The sequence below is a fragment of the Maylandia zebra genome, linkage group LG6 (assembly GCF_041146795.1).
Source record: "Maylandia zebra isolate NMK-2024a linkage group LG6, Mzebra_GT3a, whole genome shotgun sequence".
Lineage (NCBI taxonomy): Eukaryota > Metazoa > Chordata > Actinopteri > Cichliformes > Cichlidae > Maylandia > Maylandia zebra.
In genome coordinates this window covers 30,419,426-30,439,390 of record NC_135172.1, presented here as the reverse complement: position 1 = coordinate 30,439,390, position 19,965 = coordinate 30,419,426, and the positions used below count along the sequence as shown (strand labels likewise).

General features: G+C 40.8%; 2 protein-coding genes across 2 annotated transcripts; one reads left to right on the top strand and one right to left on the bottom strand.

Moving 5' to 3' along the window:
* Nucleotides 1-6,363: 6,363 nt before the first annotated feature.
* trappc5 (trafficking protein particle complex subunit 5) lies at nt 6,364-9,412 on the bottom strand. Its single transcript, XM_004539257.3, has 3 exons — nt 9,324-9,412; nt 8,847-9,133; nt 6,364-7,417 (listed from the first exon to the last, which is right to left on the bottom strand). Exons 2-3 carry the CDS (start codon nt 9,114-9,116, stop codon nt 7,121-7,123), a joined length of 567 nt encoding a protein of 188 aa, XP_004539314.2. The 5' UTR covers nt 9,117-9,133; nt 9,324-9,412; the 3' UTR covers nt 6,364-7,120.
* Nucleotides 9,413-10,703: 1,291 nt separating this feature from the next.
* Nucleotides 10,704-19,424, top strand: LOC101478150 (N-acetylmuramoyl-L-alanine amidase). The gene is made up of 4 exons (XM_004539258.6): nt 10,704-10,952; nt 11,685-12,545; nt 13,843-14,053; nt 14,633-19,424. The coding sequence occupies exons 1-4, from the start codon at nt 10,880-10,882 to the stop codon at nt 14,934-14,936; spliced, it is 1,449 nt and encodes a 482-aa protein (XP_004539315.2). The 5' UTR covers nt 10,704-10,879; the 3' UTR covers nt 14,937-19,424.
* The last annotated feature ends 541 nt before the right edge of the window (nt 19,425-19,965 follow it).

Here is a 19,965-nt window from a genome sequence, read left to right as displayed (position 1 = left end):
CCAGGACAGCCCAATCACTTCAGGGACATGGGGTCTGACCCGCTTATAATAACGTGACCAACCGTCCTCTTTTCCCAGGACATGTGCACTTTTCATGTTCTGTCCGGGACATCCGGGAGGGGGGGGGGGGGGATTTTCGAGATTAATGAAAATGTCCGGGTTTTCCTACAGAGGACCCATATGTGTGACGTCATCCCCGAGGTGCTGCTTTGTGTTGTTGTTCTGCCCTTAAAAAAAAAAATGTTGTTCTGCCCTCACAGACGGGACAGACGGGGCGCAACAGCGCGCCTGGTGATGTTTCAAAAATGCCAAAGCGCAACTGCAGCTTTTCAGACGAACTGCAAAAGAAATTTCCTTCGTACCGTCCCGGTACTGATAATTTTTCTTATACAGATGAGGCCTTATTTCTGTACCATTATTTAATTCCAGAGGTTTTTAAGTTTTTTTGCCCTTGTTGACTTGTAAAAGCCTATATGACATTTTTGTTTCACCATTCATTAACCGCACAGAGAAGGCATCGTTTAAATATGTTAAAATTTTCTTTAAGCAAACAGTATTATTAAAGTTCTTCATGACTGGGCCAAGTGTTCTCTTTTTTGGAAATCAAAATATGGTCACCCTAGCTTATAATAGCCCCGGCCCCACACCACCCCTTGAAGATCATAAAAGCTTTGTGCAGAACCTTGTGCACTAATTAATTAGACTAAACAATTATTTACTTTAGCTCAAGTTATTACGTTCGCTAAAAAGTTGGGATGCTGTGTAAGACATAAATAAACCTAAAATACAATGGTTTGTTCATTCTTTTGGAACATCCATTCTACTGTAATTATATATTTTCGTTGAGGAAATATATTGTTTTACTTTTATTAATATTAAATTATAATTATTAGTACTTTTAATGTTAGTTTTAGTCTTTCTTAAATTATCACACTATGGTATATATCAGAGAAAATATTTAGGAAAATCAGTATGGTTTAACTTTTAAAAGCTATTATTTTAAAATGTTCTTTGTGCACATCCAGTTTTGCTTTTTAGTTTAACTTTGATTAACCATAGCAACTTTGTTAGCTAATGTTTTTTAAAAAAAACAAACATTTTAACTATTCAAAATCTACATCTACATCCTCAATAAAAAAATTAAAAAAATAAATAAATACCCTTTCTGGACGGATTTAATTGCAATGAACCACGGAACAGCACCAATGATGAATAGATGAACCAGCATTGCAAATAATGGACCATCAATGATGGTAGGAAAGAAGCTGCAGAACTGCATTTGTGGCTGGTCAAAACTAACAACTGACATGGGCCGTAAAATCCACCAAGGCAGGAAGAAGTGCCTCAGCGAGCTGAGAAAGGGGCCTCGCATTGACACATACTTTTTAAGAAGTAAGTCATATCAGTCGATGGAAGTTCAGAGGCAGGAGAATCCCCACAGTCCTCAGGGTATCAGCACCCCGTTCGAAGTTCTTTGTCGTACAGACTAGAGATGGCACGATACCACTTTTTTATGTCCGATACCGATACCGATATCATAAATTTGGATATCTGCCGATACCGATATGAATCCGATATAGTGTTTTTTAATCAACAAAACTGTTTTTTTAAAATATCTTGCTGCATTTTGCAAGTCTGCAAGTTCATACTCAAGTTTAAAACAACAACTACACTAAAGCTATTCTGTTATACCTGTATACAAAAAAAATATTTCATAGTTCAGCAATACTGATCAATCTAATAAACTTAGACCTACACCATCCTCCCTATTCTGGTATTTTAAAGAGTACTTAGCGTAAATATTAAGCAACCTAACTAATAGGGTTCCAACTCCCAGCAACAACAAAAATAAATAAATAAAAAATAGGGAACCACCCCTCACGCGCCACCTCATGATGCTTAATCGACGTAATCAACCTTAATTTGATGCAGTGTGAAAAAAAATGCACAGAAATCAATTATTTTTCAAGAAATATTAAATAGATTCAACATCTTTCTTCAACAAAATTGCAGACTGCACAGATGGTACCTTCCCAAAGTAAAAAGTACTATAACTTACTAGGGTATATATATTAGACTTAATAGTCACTATGTACAGTAATTGACTTCTATTCATTTTACATCAAATTAAAACTTTGGGTGTCAGATAATTATTTATTAAAAGCTAGACATTTTAAATGAGAATAAGAAAGAAAAGTATGTCTTTGTGCCCCCTTTTCCCAGTTAATGCCCTATCGGCCCCCCTGGCTAAACTTTGCTAGATCCGCCCCTGCACAGTTACCAGCCGTCAGCTACGTAGAAAAAGATCCTGGTGTAGAAATTAATATTAAATAAATTCTAACAACAGCTTATCAAGCTTAAACGTGCTGCTGTTGTTCAGCCGCTGGTTTCCTCTTTCTGGTGCAAAGTGGACCAAAAACAAACAAGAGAGACAGACTCGCGACAGAAAAGCCGATCAGCTGATCATTAAGCAGTTTCACGATTGAAGTAGCAGCCGGAGAGCGAGAGGCAGTCGCTTGTTAAGCTTAACGTGGGAATGCTTTACAAACATTCAGAGATGGACTTACACACTTGCTTTACTTCTCTCGGGGATAACTTTGTCGGAGATGAAATGCCAGGTTGCTAGCGAAGCTCCAAATGCTATCCAGACCACCGACAGGTCCTGCATGCCACAGCTGCTCTATCACGTGATGCATACGTTCTGAGGTGAGTTACGGCGTGTTGCAAGTTTTGTGAGGTGCTTTCGTGATATTTAATGGATCGGATTACATTTTTTATTTTTCTCCGATATCCGATCCAGTAATTTAGGTCAGTATCGGACCGATACCGATACGTAATATCGGATCGGTCCATCTCTAGTACAGACCCTCTCATAGTCTCCAGATTGGAGCTCAGTCAGATCCAGCCAGTAGCAGTTCCCAGTCTAGAGCTTAGTCAGCCACACCCAATATTAGATTCTAGCCCAGGACCCGGCCATTTAATATCAGCCCCTAGGTTGGAGGTTAGCCACCAACAGCTAGCAACACATTTTGTACATATTGTACATATATTTATTAGTTTCAGATGTAGCCATTCTTGTATTTTGCTTGTTTACATTATTGTATTTTGCACAACTCTGTTGCTTGTGAAGCTCGCACACAAGAATTTCACTCACATGTGCTGTACCAATGTACCTGCACATGTGATGTGACAATAAAAGTGATTTGATTTGTGTACAGATGTAAGCCAGCCATAATCAACACCATGTTCCAGCCCAGAGCTCATCCAGAAACAACCAACAGAATCTTCCAACACTGAGTCTAGCCAACCACTACCAGCAAGGGAAAGGAAGATAGAAGGTAGGAAAGATCAGATTCTGTGGCCCAGAGCCAATGAATAACCAGTTAAAGTCCAGGAGACTGTGGGAAATTGACAGATTAGTGAAAGAGAGAAGACAACTGAGGAAACAGTGGAGGAGGGCCTTTTCTACAGCAACCCATACAACTTTGTTATGGGCCTTTTTGTTGAAGAGAAGAGCGGGTGCCTTAAAAATGCCCATTAAAGACCTGGAAGATCATCCGAGAAAAACTTACTCTGAGGATCCAAGGCACGAGCCAGTTACCATTCCGAGTAATATGCCGCCTATCCAGGCACCTGGACACAAAATGGTCAAAGACCACCTACATGGAGTGAAGTAGAGAAGGTAGTGAAGCAGGCAAGAGCAGCATCGGCTCCAGGACCTAATGGCATCTCATATAGGCTCTATAAAAACACCCCCACGAGTCCTCAAATACCTGTGGAAGCATGCCAGCGTCATCTGGCACCAGATTCAAACTGCCAAGAAAGAACAAAGAGACCTTGACGTGGTCTTTTTAGACCTTGCCAACGCCTTTGGGTCAGTTCCGCACAAGATCTTGTGGATGACCTTCAACTATTTCAGCGTACCAAACCACATCACAGGACTGGTCAAGACCTACTTTCAAGATTTACAGTTTTGTGTGACAGCTGAGAACACCACCACAGCCTGGCAGCACCTGGGAATTGGGGTTATGGCAGGCTGCACGATTTCCCCTCTGGCATATATTATGGCAATGGAGTTGGTCATGCGGGCATCTTGGTGGGTAGTGGGAGGCGAGAGACTCAAGAGTGGCCTTCGTCTTCCTCCCATTAGAGCCTACATGGATGACATGACCATCATTACAACAACAAAACCATGTACTAGGCGATTGCTACAGAAGCTCCAGGAAAACATCGAATGGACAAGAATGGAGTTTAAGCCAAGTAAATCTCGCAGCATCTCCATCATAAAACGAAAACTGACAGCCGAGCAATTCTATTTCAGTGGAGAACCAATTCCAACAGTCTTAGAGAAGCCCATAAAGAGCCTGGGACGGTGGTATAATGCAGACCTCAATGATTCGTGGCAACTAGAACAACTAAGGCAGAAAATGGCTAATGACCTCAAGCGGATTAAAAACGCTGCACTCCCAGGGAAACTGAAGCTTTGGTGCTTCCAGTTTGGGTTATTACCCAGACTACTGTGGCCGTTGACAATGTATGAGGTCTCACTCAATCATGCCAATCGACTAGAGTGGCTAGTGAGCTCCTACGTTAAGAATTGGCTCAGACTTCCCAAATGCCTCAGCAGCGTTGGACTCTATAGCGACGGGATATTGTCATCGCCGATCAGAGGACAGGCACAACAGCAGGCTATAAGAGAATTAGCTAACACTGCTAAGAGGACCAGTCACTGGCTATGGTTAAAAAGGGCTAACATCACTTGGGCAGCTAAGGCAGTCAGCTAACCGCGCGAGAAGAAAATATTCCGCTCTTCTTCCCTTTTCTGGGAGGCAGTGGGGAGGTAGAGCGTACAGCCCGATACGGCAGGGACTTGGGAGGTCTCGGAAGTCAGATTGGGTGCCCCCCTTCCGGCTCTCCTCTCTTCTCCCTTTTGTCTTACTTCTCTTTATCACCTTTTCTATCCCTTTGAAGAAGTGAGGCTCCATAAATGCTAAAGAGGTAATAATTATTTTTTTTGGATGCAGTGAATAGATAGGAGAAAATAAACTGTAGAAAACTAAACAGAAGAAAGAAGAGGAGAAATGAAATAACAATTTGACATAAACCAGTGACACACTCCAGGGCCTGATCAACCCTGGCAGGGCCTCCTTGGATGAGGGTGTCTTGTGATGATGGCCAAAACACCCGATGAATCCAAGGTCCACTACTGACGATGTGTACCAAATCTTAATATGATAATCTAGATCAGATCTCTAATCCCCAAAAATGGCAGATTAGCTTGGGTAAAAGACCGAAAGTTGAGGCACACAACGATGTGTGCTGCCGGTAGTTTGTGGGCTGCCTTTCCTCATAACAGCCATCCCTCAAGATTCTCTCCATTTAAAGCAATGCAATATCAGGGACTATAACATCTAGTCCTTTTACTGAATAAGGGAAAAAAGTTACAACATAAATGCATAGTCACCTGTAAATGAATTATAGTAGTAAGTACAGTTTAGTTTTGAGACCAAGAACGGTCCAAAGTGATTTACAGAGGTACAGAGGTACATGGTTTTTAAATGAGTAAATAAATGAAACGTTTCTCATACCAAAGGTAAAGTGGACATATATGTGCTTGTCTGAACAGATGAGTTTAAAGTACTTTTACAGGATATTGTATAATCTGAGGTCCAAAGAGATAAAAAAAAAAAAAAAAAGAAAAGAAAAAGGCTTATAAGTAAAAGGAAAATAGAGATGGGACTATTTCCATAAGGTCTTGGGGGCAGCTTTCAAGGCAACAGTCCTGAGTTTAACAGTATTTCTTAAATGGAAAACAAGAGTGGTTCAAAGAGTTGATGTGAGCATCAAAACACTGGTTAAAAAAAAAAAAAAAAAAAAAAAAAAAGCATGATGAAAAAGATTCCATTAATAAGCTTTTATGATTGACGAAAGGGACTCCAATCCCTGTCTGATTTGGGCAGTAACACTCTCGTTAGCGATAATTAGACAAAGCCTTGTCCGCAAAAAAAGTGAACATGTGAAAATTAACTGAATGCAGTACAAATTTAATTTGTTTTAATAAGGATTACTGGCTAAAAAAGGGCCACCCTCGGCACCTGACTCTACCATTTACCACCTTCCGTGCTGTGGAAATTCTTTTATCCCGTTCTAACTTTCAGTTTGTCATGCTGGCATGTTTGCGATCATCAAATTTTTAAAAATTTAATATAACAAATATAACCCAATTAAATACGATTTTTTTTTTTAAATTATTACATTTTGTGACGAACATGTGACGAATATGCAAAAAAAAAAAAAAAAAAAAAAAAAAAAAAAAAAAAAAAGAGAAATGAGGAGAAATGAAGAAATAAGGAAATGGGTCAATGCCTTTTTCACAGCACAGCATTTACTTTCATATTTGTGAGTTTAAGAAACAAGAGCAGTGCTTTTATTTTCTTTCTGAGACAAATGACTCACTGCCCCTCCCTGGTTTACCAATACTGAATTTTCTAGTTTCTGGTGAAACCACCACAGTTTCTTTTATAAATACCAAAAAGTAAAAAATAAAAAAAAGACAGAAAAAAACATCCATTCCCAAACATTTTCTTATACATTTACTTATATTTTATAATAACAAAATGCATGTACAAACATTATTTAGCATAAACACATGCTAACCGCAAAGCCGCTGCCTCACCTCTTGAATAGGTCGAGGTAGCAGCATTGCGGTGACCCTGCAGTACAAACATGTGGACACCTGTGCTGACATCAGGCCTGCCAACACAGATTCAGTCACTAACTTTAGCTAATATGAGGAAATGGGACATTTTCTATCAGCTGTTTGGTTTGGGAGCTGCTGATGTCGGTCTACATTGTGCGGTAAAACAAAACCCCTTTTTTAAGAGCACTAGAGCAACAAAGGCTTTAAATAAAGAGCTTGTAGTGTTTTGTTTACATTCTGAACTCCTCCCAAATCTCAACCTCCACTGAAAGGCTGTAAAGTCATGTTCTTCACAGCTTTGTTAATCCTGCTTCTCTAACATAAAGAACTCGTTTTATAGTTGAACGTGAATTTTAATACCACTTGAATCCTGAGAATCCATAATGACGACAAGTCTCCAGCCATTTATCCAACTCCCTCCTATCTTCCTTCCAGTACTTTGTCTCTAGCGATGACAGCCTCATCGAACTTTATCATGAGCGTGGTGCCCTTGTGCCAGTGGACGGTGACCTTGGCGGGGAAGCCGCTGTGGGTGAGAATGGCCTCTATGATCCCTCCCGTGAAGGCCGCGCAGTTTAAGGTGCTGTTCTCCTTGGGAACAGAGATGTAGGTGTTGACGAGGGGCTCCTTCTCTATGATGTAGTAAGTCTTGTCATCGTCGTTGGCTTGCTCAAGCTTGTCTGCTTCCTTACCAAAGAGTGCTCTCCACACAGATACCTGAGAAGGACAAAGAAAATGACAGGATGACAGGGGATGCACAAAACATGTGCAATCCAAAAAAAATTACTTTATTTGCTTTGGGAGAAAGTGTGCAAAGTGACAGGCAATGACTTTTTTCTGCAGCTAAAGGTAGAGGCATAACAAAGATAACACAACTGAGATAAAAATTTAAAAGAAAATGGCAAAATTAGTCATTTAAATAGTGCCAAGATCTATTTTACCTTTGTTTATGCAAAAACTAATGTAATTTCCATGTGTCTGTTACGCAACATGGGACAGACAGTGATGAACAGTTTTAATCTTTCAGAGCTCTAACATGCAGTCATCTCATGAGCAATTAAAATTCAGCACTGAGCCTGAACTAAGCAGATTAATGAATATATTTACATATGAACTCAAATGATCACCTGGTGTAACATTATGATATCCCTCATCTCAGACTGGAGTTTTAGGTTTTGCTGAATCAGCAAACACAAAGACAGTCTGCAAACAGTCAGCAAAAGATGCAAACTCAGCAGCCTGCAACAAGTGCTTTAAGCTGATACTGTGCAAAGGAGGTAACACCTCGAATCTGACGACGAACCTGGCGACGCATAGCGTTTTTTTTAAAAGCTGAGAAATGCGTCGTATTTGATAGCTTGTTGTGAGACCTCACATCGAGTACATCTACTGCGGGAAGTGGTGCCTCGGACCCGGAGTTAGCAAGAACCCGAAGAGTAGAGTCCTGGCCCCTAGCCCTGCCAGTGTAGCAGAAATGATGACGGATGATGATGGCAGCAGCAGCCGTTCTTCTCTGCGTGAGTAGCTTAATGTTGTTCGTGTGTAATTTACATTGTGTAGGCTAACCACGTTATTAAATTAATGCATGTAAGGTGAACTAGCAAACACCGTCGTAGTTACATGCGGCTGTCTCCTTTTTGATGGCAGATACTCCCTTCACCCTGGCCAAAAAGGCTAAAATGACCAAAGAAAAAGTGGAAAACAGCTAAACATGAGAGGTTTTTGGACAAAGTTTGTGTTTTTTTCATTGTTTAAGCACTGCTTCCAGCCAAGAGTGATACCATATATGCCCTATAGCTGCAGAAAAGGCTAACATTGTTATCTTTTTACAAAAAAAACCCCCCCAGCTAAACATGAGAGGTTTTTGGACAAAGTTTGTGTTCTTGATTCTTTAAGCACCGGTTCGAGCACAGTTTAAGCACCGGCACAGTTTCAAAAGTACCGGTTTGGCACTGGAATCGGATAAAACCTAAATGACACCCATCCCTACTGCTGATGTTCTGCATTCACAGCAAGTATTATGTGGAGCTGTATTTACACTAATATATGCTTGATTTTAATATTCATCATTGCAAAGTTATTATTAGTTAGTGAGGAAGATCTTTGTGAGCGGTCTGAATGAAATCCTGACACACACACAGTATACCTTGATGAACAGCAGTATGTTTAGCACTTTGGTCTCCCTCTTGCCGTTTTTCTCCCTCAGCACTAGCACGTCCAGTAGGCTGCCTCCCACTCGCTGCCCCAGCTCCGCTAGGCGAGCCTGCAGCTCGGACACCGAGTACACACGGCTCTGGCAGTACTGCACCACCTCTGAGAAGAGCAGGGTGAAGGCGCTCACGCTCACCTCGGTTTTCGGCCGGCTCAAAGGCCTCTCGAGAATAGCTGACCTGCCTCTGGTGAAGCGAGCCTCCATTATGATTTAACGGACAGCTGTAAGAGGAAACACCGAGGAGATTATTATTGTTAGTGAGGCTGCAACTAACTACAGGCTAACTGCTAATGCTAACCAAGGTGCTACAGGCACGCGAGAAACACAAATATGACATTTACGAAAATTATTCAGTTATTAAAATTAGTATCTTTCAACTCAGCTTTCTTTAAGACTATAATCAACACTCACCCGATCACTTCCTACACCTGAGTTGTTAAGGTTTGAGTACTTCCTGTTTATTAAAAACGTAACTTGTCACATGACCTCACCGATCGATTCACAGCTACGGAGTCCACGAAGTCCACGAGGGATTTATTTATTGCTTTTCGGCGGGGTAGCTAGCTAATTTGACTGCAAAGTGTGTGTGTGTGTGTGTGACTTGTAGTCAATCAAAATTAGAAAGTTAATTCAAGATTTTGGTTTAACAAACCTAAATGTACATGAATGAATGAATGAATGAATGCTTTATTGGCCATATGCAGGTTGCCCCACAGAGGAATAGGACCCCCCCCCCCCGACTTACACACACAACAACAAGACAACACAAGGGAATACAGTCGGAGACCGGCAGCGTTGGGAGAATAACACTGAAAAAATTACACAACATTGGGAAAAGTACAAGAGGAAAAAAAGAGACCTCTTCACACGCTGGGCAACCTATGGGAGGACAGCATGAGAACAGGAAACAAAAAAACTCCTCTGCACAGAGAGCACATTAATGTCCACATCACAACATCAGAGCACATGACAAGCCACAGGGGATGGATAGGGGGGTGGGGGGTGATTCGAAGGAACACAGCAGTCGTCCTGCACCATGCTATCATTTCAGCGCGGCACGCAGACCCGCTGCCTTCCCCCGCAGGAACAAGCATCGAAGGCGTTTGGAAGGGAGGGGGATGAGTGCGTGCTTATCAGTGTAAGTGTATGTGTGTGCGTGTCCATAGTTCAGCTGAGACAGTGTCCTTCGCTGTATCAGGCTAAGTAAACAGTCCTCCAGCCGATCCAGGTGTCCTTCATGGGATGGGAAGAATAGTCATCACACAGTCGTTATCAGGGAGTTGTTTTGGTGGGCTCCAGCCTTGGGCCTAGCAGCTGGCGCCGTGGTGTCCAAATGTTGAATATTGTTGATTTCTCCTTTATGCGAGCAGCGAGCAACATGATTGTATGAATAACCATACAATACAAACCAAATCAGCTTGTGTTGTTTTTTGCCACCAAGTCCACGTCTACTTGTTTGTTCATGTGACTAAGCTGTTTCCCGGCACAGGTGAGCACATATCAGACGTACATATTACAGGGGACTGTAAACATTAACCATAACTGACTTTATCCCTCGCTTCTATTGTTTTTGTCCAGGCATATACAAAGGAAACTGCATGAAGTAAAAAAAAAAAGTGAAACATAAATAATATAATAATAATAATAATAATATAATAATAATAATAATAAAATAAATTTGTGATGAAAACTGAAATAAATGGAAGAGAAATTTTGCTCTTTGATGTGCTGTAGGTTAAATCAATATTTGGGGCCATCTGTGTACAGAGAGTACTCTTCCCTCTGAGACAGAGCACTGCTGTCATGCACGTACACCTACTTAAATACACCTAGACAAGTGAGGGAGCCCCACACATTTTGGATTATTGCAGAGATTCTTTCAATTTCACTGTTTAGGTTCATTTGTTTTGCAAGAATAAAAATAAAACAATAAAACGATTTAAGAAGCACTAACCGGGAGATGCAGAATGGCTTTCTGTGGACTCACATTTTTTCTTCTGACTTTATTTTACCTTGTTACTGTCTACAGCAGGCCGACAGGTAAGCGCAGTTATTTAAAACATGCAAGCATTCAGTTATCTTGCATTAGAATTTCCATTACAGGCCACAGTGTACCTGCTTGGCATGTTGATAAGGAATATTTTCTCTTTGGGCAACCTGATGTGTTTTGACTCACTTGTTCCTTGTTATCTGTAATCGGGAATTTTCTCTCTTTCCTTTCTTTCTCAAACTAAAAAAAAAAGCTTTCCCTCTTTCTTTAAGTATTGGGTTATTAACTGATCAATTAGAAAGGCTATTCAACTGTTCCCAAAATATAGGTCTTAAAAGAGTAAGACAAAGACATATACTGTATTTGGTAGCACAAACTCAGTATACTATGGAAGTGTGTCTAATGCCTGATCTTAAATGTACATTGCTTCAGCTGTATGTTTGAGCTCCTCCACTCATTCTCTCAGTGTTGGTATAGTTCTTTCCCATCTGTATAGCATTTGAGGAAGTCATGCTAGTTATAGGGCAACAACCTCTTGTCGTGCTATCAGTTTCCACCTTCTTTAATCCCCAGTTCATAACTTAGCTGATGTGAACTCTATATCACTTCAGACAGACTCTAATGCCTGTAAATTGCATAAGCTGTTAAGACAGATAAATGAATGGTTTGCTAAACCGGCTTTACACTAATATTGAGCAAGGACCACTGTTTCATTCTGAAGTAACTGAACATTTCATTCACTGAGGGATTAATGCACTTTTCTCGGCTTGTGTTGTTGTCAGGCGTCCACCTGCGTAACATGGAAGGCTTTATTCAAGCCGTGCAGCAGGTTGAACACTCCAACCCTGGTCTGCCCCCGCTGGCTCTGGTCAGGGCCTTGCGGAGGACTGCAGGCCATGATGACGTGATGACCATCCATTTCTTGGGCGCTTCCAATAATCTCAGCGATGCTGACCTCCTGGAGACGGCCATTCTCAACACCTCATCCTTCAGCTTTTTTGATAAGGCCATCCACCACATTGTGACGGACCATGGAGAAGAACGAGGGGTGGTTCTCACAAGAGATGGAACTACGGTGGCGCTTGTACCCTTATTACTAGGAATTGAATCAGGACTGAACGCCAAGATGGAAGAGGTGGCAGCAGCTGGGATCTTCCCTCTCACCTTCGGCAGGACACTGGGCTTATCATTTCTCAGCCTCCAGGACTTCCCACCATCTCACCGTTTGGGGCCTGACGGGTGCTGGGACAACGTGGAGCACCCCAGGGTGTTCAAACTGTCTCAGCCTGCCACTCTAGCCACCGATGCCATGATCAATGGGGGCATGGATGGCCTTATACTGGGCACAGACCTCAGCAATTTAACTGCATCTGAACAGCCACAGGCCCTCAGTGAGATTCTGAGAGGATACTACAATTTTACTCTGAGTGAGGGGCAGGGCATGGATGCTGTGAGCAGTCAGATTAGCCCAAGGAGGAGGGAGCTCTCTAGATCCATCCTAGAGTCTGTTGATCTTCACAGCCAGGTGATGGAGACACTAGCGTTGGTCTGGAAACTGGAGAAGACAGAATGGATTTCTATGGACACTGGGGTGGGAAAGGCGGTGAAAGATGGATTGGAGACATTTGTCAAGAAGTACTGGGGTGAGCTATGAATGAAGACATTTAATCATTCTTTTGTGCAAGAGTCTAGTGAACCTGGATGTTTTCATCAAACTTTGCAGTTAAAATAATCAGAATTAAATTTTTGTTTATGAGACAAATATTTTTGATAAGGATCTAAAGAGGATAACGTCACACTAGGTTAAACAGTAATCTCACCATGAACTCGTAAAAACCTTGTAAATTCAAACATTTTTTACTTAACTATCTTTAACTTCAGTTAACATTTGTGTATTTTGGCTGCCGGCCAGTCGAAAAAAACTCAATTTGAAGTGAAAGCCAGCACTGAAATAGTGCAAGGCTTTTACCAACATTATTATGAAACTCATTATGAAGTTTTTAACTGCAATTGCATGTTGTGATCACTATGCCCGTGGAGACTGGATTAAATCCACCGTTAAATAGTTAGGCCTCATAGAGGAAGAGGTATTTCTTTTATAGTATTTTTTTAGTTTTCAGTCATCTTGGTCCTGTGATCCATTGATATTTTATACTTTAAAGGCTCAACTTTAAAATGAATAAAAAGACACAAACCATTCAATTTTTTAGTCATGGAAGCTCAAGTTCATTCTGGAAATGTTAACATTCAACATTTCAGTCCATTTACAAAACAGACTGAAAGAAGTATGTTTCAGTTTTTCCACATTCAGTCAAATGTTATTACAAAGGAATTCGTCCATGCTTGGCTTAGCTGCCTTGCTTCTGGTGTGGGAAATGTAAGTTCTGTAAGTTTGCAAATTATTCAGACTTTTGGCTCTGATAAAATTAAGTGTGTGGACAACAATTTCATGAGATTATTCTAAAGGACTTACTGCACAGTCCTTCCTGGTGCAAACATTATGCCATCCTCTTTCTAAGCAAATTTCACTTTTGAAAATGTCCCACATTTGTCAGAACAGTTCTGGCAGGTCTCTGCTATATTCATTATCTATAAACTGTAATCAGTTTTTCAAACATCACTCCCACGTTTCGGATGTTTCAAAGGTCAAAGCTCCATTTCCAAAAAACTGCACCAACCACAAGCAGTCATCTGGTAAAAACACTGACAGATTTTAGACCTTAAAGAAAGATGTTGTGTGCACTACACTGGGCTTAAACAGTTGGAAAAACAAGCTTGTTTAAGTAATAAGCTCATTGATGCTGGACAAACTGAGTCATTATTTCCGAGCTGTCACAAAGACCTTTTTTTAGACACTAGCCCATATGTTCTGTTGCAGCCTATCAAGGTCTGGAGTGTTATTACTTTCCTAATCCTCACCTTGTCTCCTCCTACCCACAGACTGCCCTCAAATCATCCCTCGCTGTCAGTGGGGGACAAAGCCCCACCGAGGTACACCTATCCCGCTCTCTCTTCCCCTCCAGTATCTGTACATTCATCATACTTATGAGCCATCATCACCCTGCTTATCCTTCCCAAGCTGTTCTCGTGACATGAGGTCCATGCAGCGTTTCCACCAGGAGGACCGTGGGTGGGCTGACATCGGATACAGGTAACAAAACTTTAAAGGAATCATTGGAAATCTAGGGAAATGTATTTTTACACGTTGTTGCAGTGTTTGTTAGTTGTATACAACAGATGTATACAACTGTCACTGCCTCAAAATATGGATCTGCTGTAGACAGGTGCTGCCTACTCTTTAGCGACCTTTGAAACTAATCACTATAGTTTGCCTTTCCTGTAAAAATGTCAAATTCTGGTCATATTCTGTCAAAAATAATTCTTCTAATTGAACAAATTCTTGTTTTTATACTTTTATTTTTGTAAATTGTAAGATTTACAGGTGCTTGAAGTGGTAGGAAATGAACATGGGAGTGGTGATTCGGAAAAAAAAAAAAAAAAAACTACAACAGAAAATTCCTAAAATGCCAAAACATTCATTTAAGTAGCCATATTTCATATCTATGTTATTAGCGGGAGAATTTTCAGGAATGCTGTTAAAATGCTGTATTGCTGAAAATTCATCACATATGCTGGAATAAATTCTCAGCATTTCGCTCTATTTGTCTGCAGACTAGGAACCATCCACCTCATCCATTGATCACCTGCTCTCATATTTTTGCACTTTCAGCTTTGTGGTTGGGTCTGACGGCTACGTTTATGAGGGTAGGGGTTGGCATCATCTCGGCACTCACACCAGGGGACACAATGCCATTGGGTATGGCGTGTCAATCATCGGTAACTACACTGCCACCCTGCCATCTCGCTATGCCATGGACCTGCTACGTCATCGACTTGTCCAATGTGCTTTACACGGAGGAGGACTGGTTTCCAATTTCATCATCCATGGCCACAGACAGGTGGTGAACTACACCGCCTGCCCTGGAGACGCCTTCTTTTCAGAAATAAGAACCTGGGAGCATTTCAGCGAATAAGAGGACAGGCAGCATTCTGTCATCAAAGGTTCATCACTACTTTTGGAAATGTCTTATACTCTGGATCATTCTATCTTATTAATGTAGAGGTCACATTTAAAATTTGCATAGTTCAGTGCAGAAAGAAATGAATTCTGCTTAGATCCAGCATACAAAGTGGTACCATGATGTACTATACCTATTAATCAGCTGGTCAGTATGTTTATCCACCCAATTATCAATCAAATGAATGTTATTTATCAGTCCTCTGGGTGATATATGGGTGGATAAACAGTCTTAATTATCAGTACTCACGGTGTGGCCAGTACGTGTCCTACTGTTCCTACTCGCAGGCTCAGATGGGAGGTTTCAACAGGCAAATAACATTCAAAACTGATGGCTTGCATTTGTTTTCAGGCCGAGCTTCACATTACGATCCATTCCAAATAATGCTAAATACAAATGTTGCTTTGTATGCAATGCTTCGTATTAACTACTCAAGTACTGCTTGCCGATACCTTAAAACTCGAGAAAAATATATGCTATTCATTTGTAAATGTAGTTACAAATAAAAATTAGTGCACTCAAAAGCAACAGTTCAAGAGAATAAGATTTCTCTTTCTTTCAGGAAAAACCAATAAGGAACAAACACTCGTTACTGAGGATGATGATAAAATACACCTTTGCTACATATTAGTGCTATGAGTACATGTCTGATCATGTTATTGTTAATTGTCTGAAAGTAAAAAAAAATGTCTTCACAAAACAAAATTTTCCATTCTGTTTGAATTTTGCAGGAAGCGGACACACTAAAGAGAGACGAACAAAGAGACGGTCGAATAGTGTTTAATGTGACTGCGTATTAAAAATGTCAGTTTTGTTCTATTGTAACGCAGATACTGAAGCAGTCGCGCCAGAATGTAATACAAAAGAGGATGGTTCTTGAATACAAGGAGGGAGCAAGCCAGTCAGAAACCCAAGGCACAGAGATGGTGGGAGGTCTGATCAGAAACAGTTCATTTCCAGGCCAGGAAGCAGAAAATAATAACAATAATAATAATAATAACAATAATAATAATAATAATAATAATAATAATAATAATAACAATAATAATAACAACAACAACAACAACAACAACAACAACAACAACTCTTAAAAATGTATGTAATAAAATATTGTCAGTATACCAAAATCCCCATGAAGACTAAAAACAATTCTAAAACCCGTAAAAATACAATTTTCTACATTCATAAGAATCCCCTGATGTAATTATGCCACACGTTCATTATGGGTCCACCAGCAGGCCAGGAATTTCTTCTCCAGAGCGGAGTCCATGCCAGCCTCGTCTCAGGCAGACGAGGAGGAACCTCTCATCCTCCTCTTGTCCCTTCACTGGGCCCATCACATCCCATCCCAGCTCGCGTTCTGCACCCGAATCCGTCATGCGATGCCACCATGGCTCCCCTCGTGTCAGTGCCCTGTAAATAAATAGGGGCCAGAACAATGGTCCCGGAAGCTGCCCTGACTTATATGCATGGCGACCCTCACCCAACACGACTGCACCCAATGAACGACAGTGTAGACACTACTCACAAATGCAGGTAGAGGTACACCTCTGCCCTGCTGCCAAAAACACGTGTTGTCTCCTACTGTTGCCGTTCCTTGCTGTCAGGACTGGGTCGCCACGTCACACTGATTAGGTGTCGCACCCCCACGATCAGGCAGCGGGTCCCTCTTTTCACGTGGCCTTCGCACATTCCTCCTCATTTCGGGGGCCTCTCTCCTCATAGTGCTCCACTAGCCTGCTTTTAATTGGTCTTTAAACAGCTGATAGGCCACCTCTGGACACACCCATGCCTCAGCAGGTGATCCCTATCAACTAATATATCCCATGCTCTGCCACGCCACGGTGGATTAAAACCATGTCAAATAAAACACTAAAAACCATGCAATAGAAACAGAAAACCATGCAAGTAAAAATTACACTCATAAATAAACACTAAAAATCAGAATAAAATCAATATAGAAGATAAATACAAATTTTCACTGTGTGACACTATTACAGCTGTAACGGTCAGGATGTGCTGTGTGGCAGGACCCAAGTGCAGGACCCAAAAGAAGGAAGATTACCCGAAAGTGCAGCTTAGTTTTCTGTGGGAAACACAGAAAACAAAAGACGAAGTATAGTGACTAGAACTGACAAACCAGGGACTCGGGGAACTGGAAAACAAGAAACCAAAAAACTAGGTGCTACAGAGACTGGGAAGACAGGCAAAATGAGGCTACAACACGACACAGAGCAAGAAAAACACAGGGCTTAAATACACACTGGAGTACTCAGAGACTGGGGGACAGGAGGGTAACACAGCTGGGAGAAATCAGACTTAACAAGACAAGGGAAGCAAAACCAGAAACACTGACATGAGACATGGACTTTTAAAGTAAAACAGGAAGCACACGACAGGCACAGAGACAAACTGGACAGAACAGAGGGAGCTTAAAATACAAAAAACCAAAACACTGGTATTAATAAACCAAGATGAAACCAAAGATTGATCATAATAATAATAATAATGAAACAAACCAAAACACTGGGTCACTGACCCAGGACAGTGACAGTAACACTCGTGGGTGTCTCTTTTTCTTTTTTGATTCAGAATGACTAGTTTATGGCCCAAAACTGTAGATTTGTGCTGCATGTTTAACATTTTTAATGAATGCTATTCCATTAAGAGGTCATAGACCTCAGTCAAAATGTCATTGGTAAATTAATTTCTGTATTTATTGAAATTACGTTAATGAAATCGATGTCTATTGTGTGTTTCTTTGGAAAAAGAAAGAAAGAAAAGAAAACACAGGTGTAAAAATCTATGCAACTTGATTTCAACAGGTCACTCACTTTTGCTGGGACCAACAGAATCCCATGAGCATGTTTTCTCATGCTTCTGCACTTTAAACTGACCCATTTCTCCTCATGCTGACGATAAATAACCTGATCTGACAGATTGTTTACTGTGTAAAGTCCATCATATGAACGCTGCAAAAAGCTTTCCAGAGGAAAACACTAAAGTAGCTATGGCTTCACAGTGCAGCTGTTGAGACAGTGAACCCAGAGAGACATCAGCACCAACAGCTCGCCAGTCTGTGTGACAGGAGAAAGCTTTTGATAAAGATTATGCAACAAAACAGTCTCATCAGCCACACCTGGGTCTGATTACTGCAAGACCTGTTCAATGAAAAAATCATGGAAATAGAAGCTGTCTGACTATGTAAAGTAGGCGAAAGGATCTGAAAGAGCAACACATCATGCCACAATCTAGAGAAACTCAAACCAGATGAGAAACAAAGTTGTAACCAGTCTGGAAAGAGTTACAAAGTTATTTCTAGGTCATCGGGACTCCAGCAAACCACAGTGAGAGCTATTATCCACAAATGGAAAAACCTTACAGCAGAGATGAATCATTAGTTATTATTAAGCTCTGCCTGTCTTCAACAGCATGCCTTTTGTCCCGTCTTCCTCTCCTCACCCCCAGCCAGTCGTGGCAGACGTCTGCCCCTCCCTGAAGCTGGTTCTGCCGGAGGTTTCTTCCTATTAAAAGGGAGTTTCTACTTCCTACGGTTGCCAAGTGTTTGTTTAAAGGGGGCCATTTCATTGTTGGGATCTTGGAGTGACTGTTTTTGTGATTTGGTGCTATATAAATAAAATATAAAATTTAATCAAATTAATATCTGTTTAATATTAACATTTGTTTGATTAGTGGAAATGCGTCTCGCCCTAAGACAGCTGGGATAGGCTCCAGCTTCCATCCGTGACCCTGACAAGGATAAGTGGAAGAGAATGAACGGATGGATGGATAGTGAAAATGTGTAAACAAAATTTAGGAATGGACTGTATGTGGTGTCAAATTCAAAGACAGACTTGGAGTCCTAGTGTGACTCATTGAACCATTAAGAATTTATCAAAGAGTATCAGCAGCCCTGAAACACGTCAGCTGTTGTTTAAACATGTTTCTGTTTCATTCTTTCGTGGTTACTCTGTAGAAGACATCAGCACCATCTACAGGTTTAGTGCATCTGAGAAAACCATAAAACAACGAATTATGTACAGTATTAAAAAAAATAACTAAACATAATTATGTGTATAGATTGGATTAATCCGGGGCGTTGTTCAGGGGCTTTTACAGGTTATTGGATATGTTCAGTTAAGTGTTTTTTGTTTGGAGCACTTCTTATCGTCATTTTACATTCATCCCATTTAATTCTGAGACACTGAAAACATCTCTGTCCTGTCGCAAGGACCTTGGTGGATTTTATAGCCAATATCTGCTTTCCTTACTGGTGCAGTAGTTTTACTGGAACTTGTACATGCAGCACACTTCTATATTTCTGTCTGCAGGAGGGATAGCAGCAGCACATAAACACGACACAAATGAGGGTGTTGGCAGAGCTCATTATGCTGTATCACTAATTAAGAGTTGTGTAACAGTAATAAAAGGTTTTTAATTGCAGTGGTGCTAAGGTGGCATCTGGGTTGTGATCATTTATTTGACACAGAAGCTGCTCCACTGCTATTAGAGTGAGAGGTGTAATTAAATCCTGTAGTTTTGCCAGTCTGTGTCAAAGTTCTGTTTCTGTGTGCTGTAGAGGAGAAAACCAAAGTCCATCCACACATAGACCTTGGACTTCTGTGCTCACATGGGCAGACAACGTTCTCTGTTTGGGGGCTGGGAGTTTCTAAATAAGTAAGAGTTTTAATACTGAACTTCCTTCACCAGCCAAACAAACAAATATTACTAATATTAGTATTAGTATACCTCAAACTACTTATACTAGGAAAAAAACTGAACAAAACAAATTATAAAAACTAAACAAAAAATACCACATGTATCAAATATGCTAAGTAACCTTGAGGTGTAATGATTACATTTACATAAGATAAATCTAGCTTTAAATAAATGTGCACATAATATCACACATTAATGAATTACAGGTAAGAGTACAGCCAAAGCCGCAGTAATACATTTGATCAGTACAGCTAGCACAGTATAT

Bases quoted from the DNA above. Each gene is read 5' to 3' on its own strand.
- trappc5 (XM_004539257.3), bottom strand. From the start codon at position 9,116: ATGGAGGCTCGCTTCACCAGAGGCAGGTCAGCTATTCTCGAGAGGCCT. The intron at 7,418-8,846 runs GTATACTGTGTG...TGTCCTTCTCAG, and splicing joins ACATACTGCTGTTCATCAAG to GTATCTGTGTGGAGAGCACT.
- LOC101478150 (XM_004539258.6), top strand. From the start codon at position 10,880: ATGGCTTTCTGTGGACTCACATTTTTTCTTCTGACTTTATTTTACCTT. The intron at 10,953-11,684 runs GTAAGCGCAGTT...TGTTGTTGTCAG, and splicing joins TGTCTACAGCAGGCCGACAG to GCGTCCACCTGCGTAACATG. The intron at 14,054-14,632 runs GTAACAAAACTT...TTGCACTTTCAG, and splicing joins TGGGCTGACATCGGATACAG to CTTTGTGGTTGGGTCTGACG.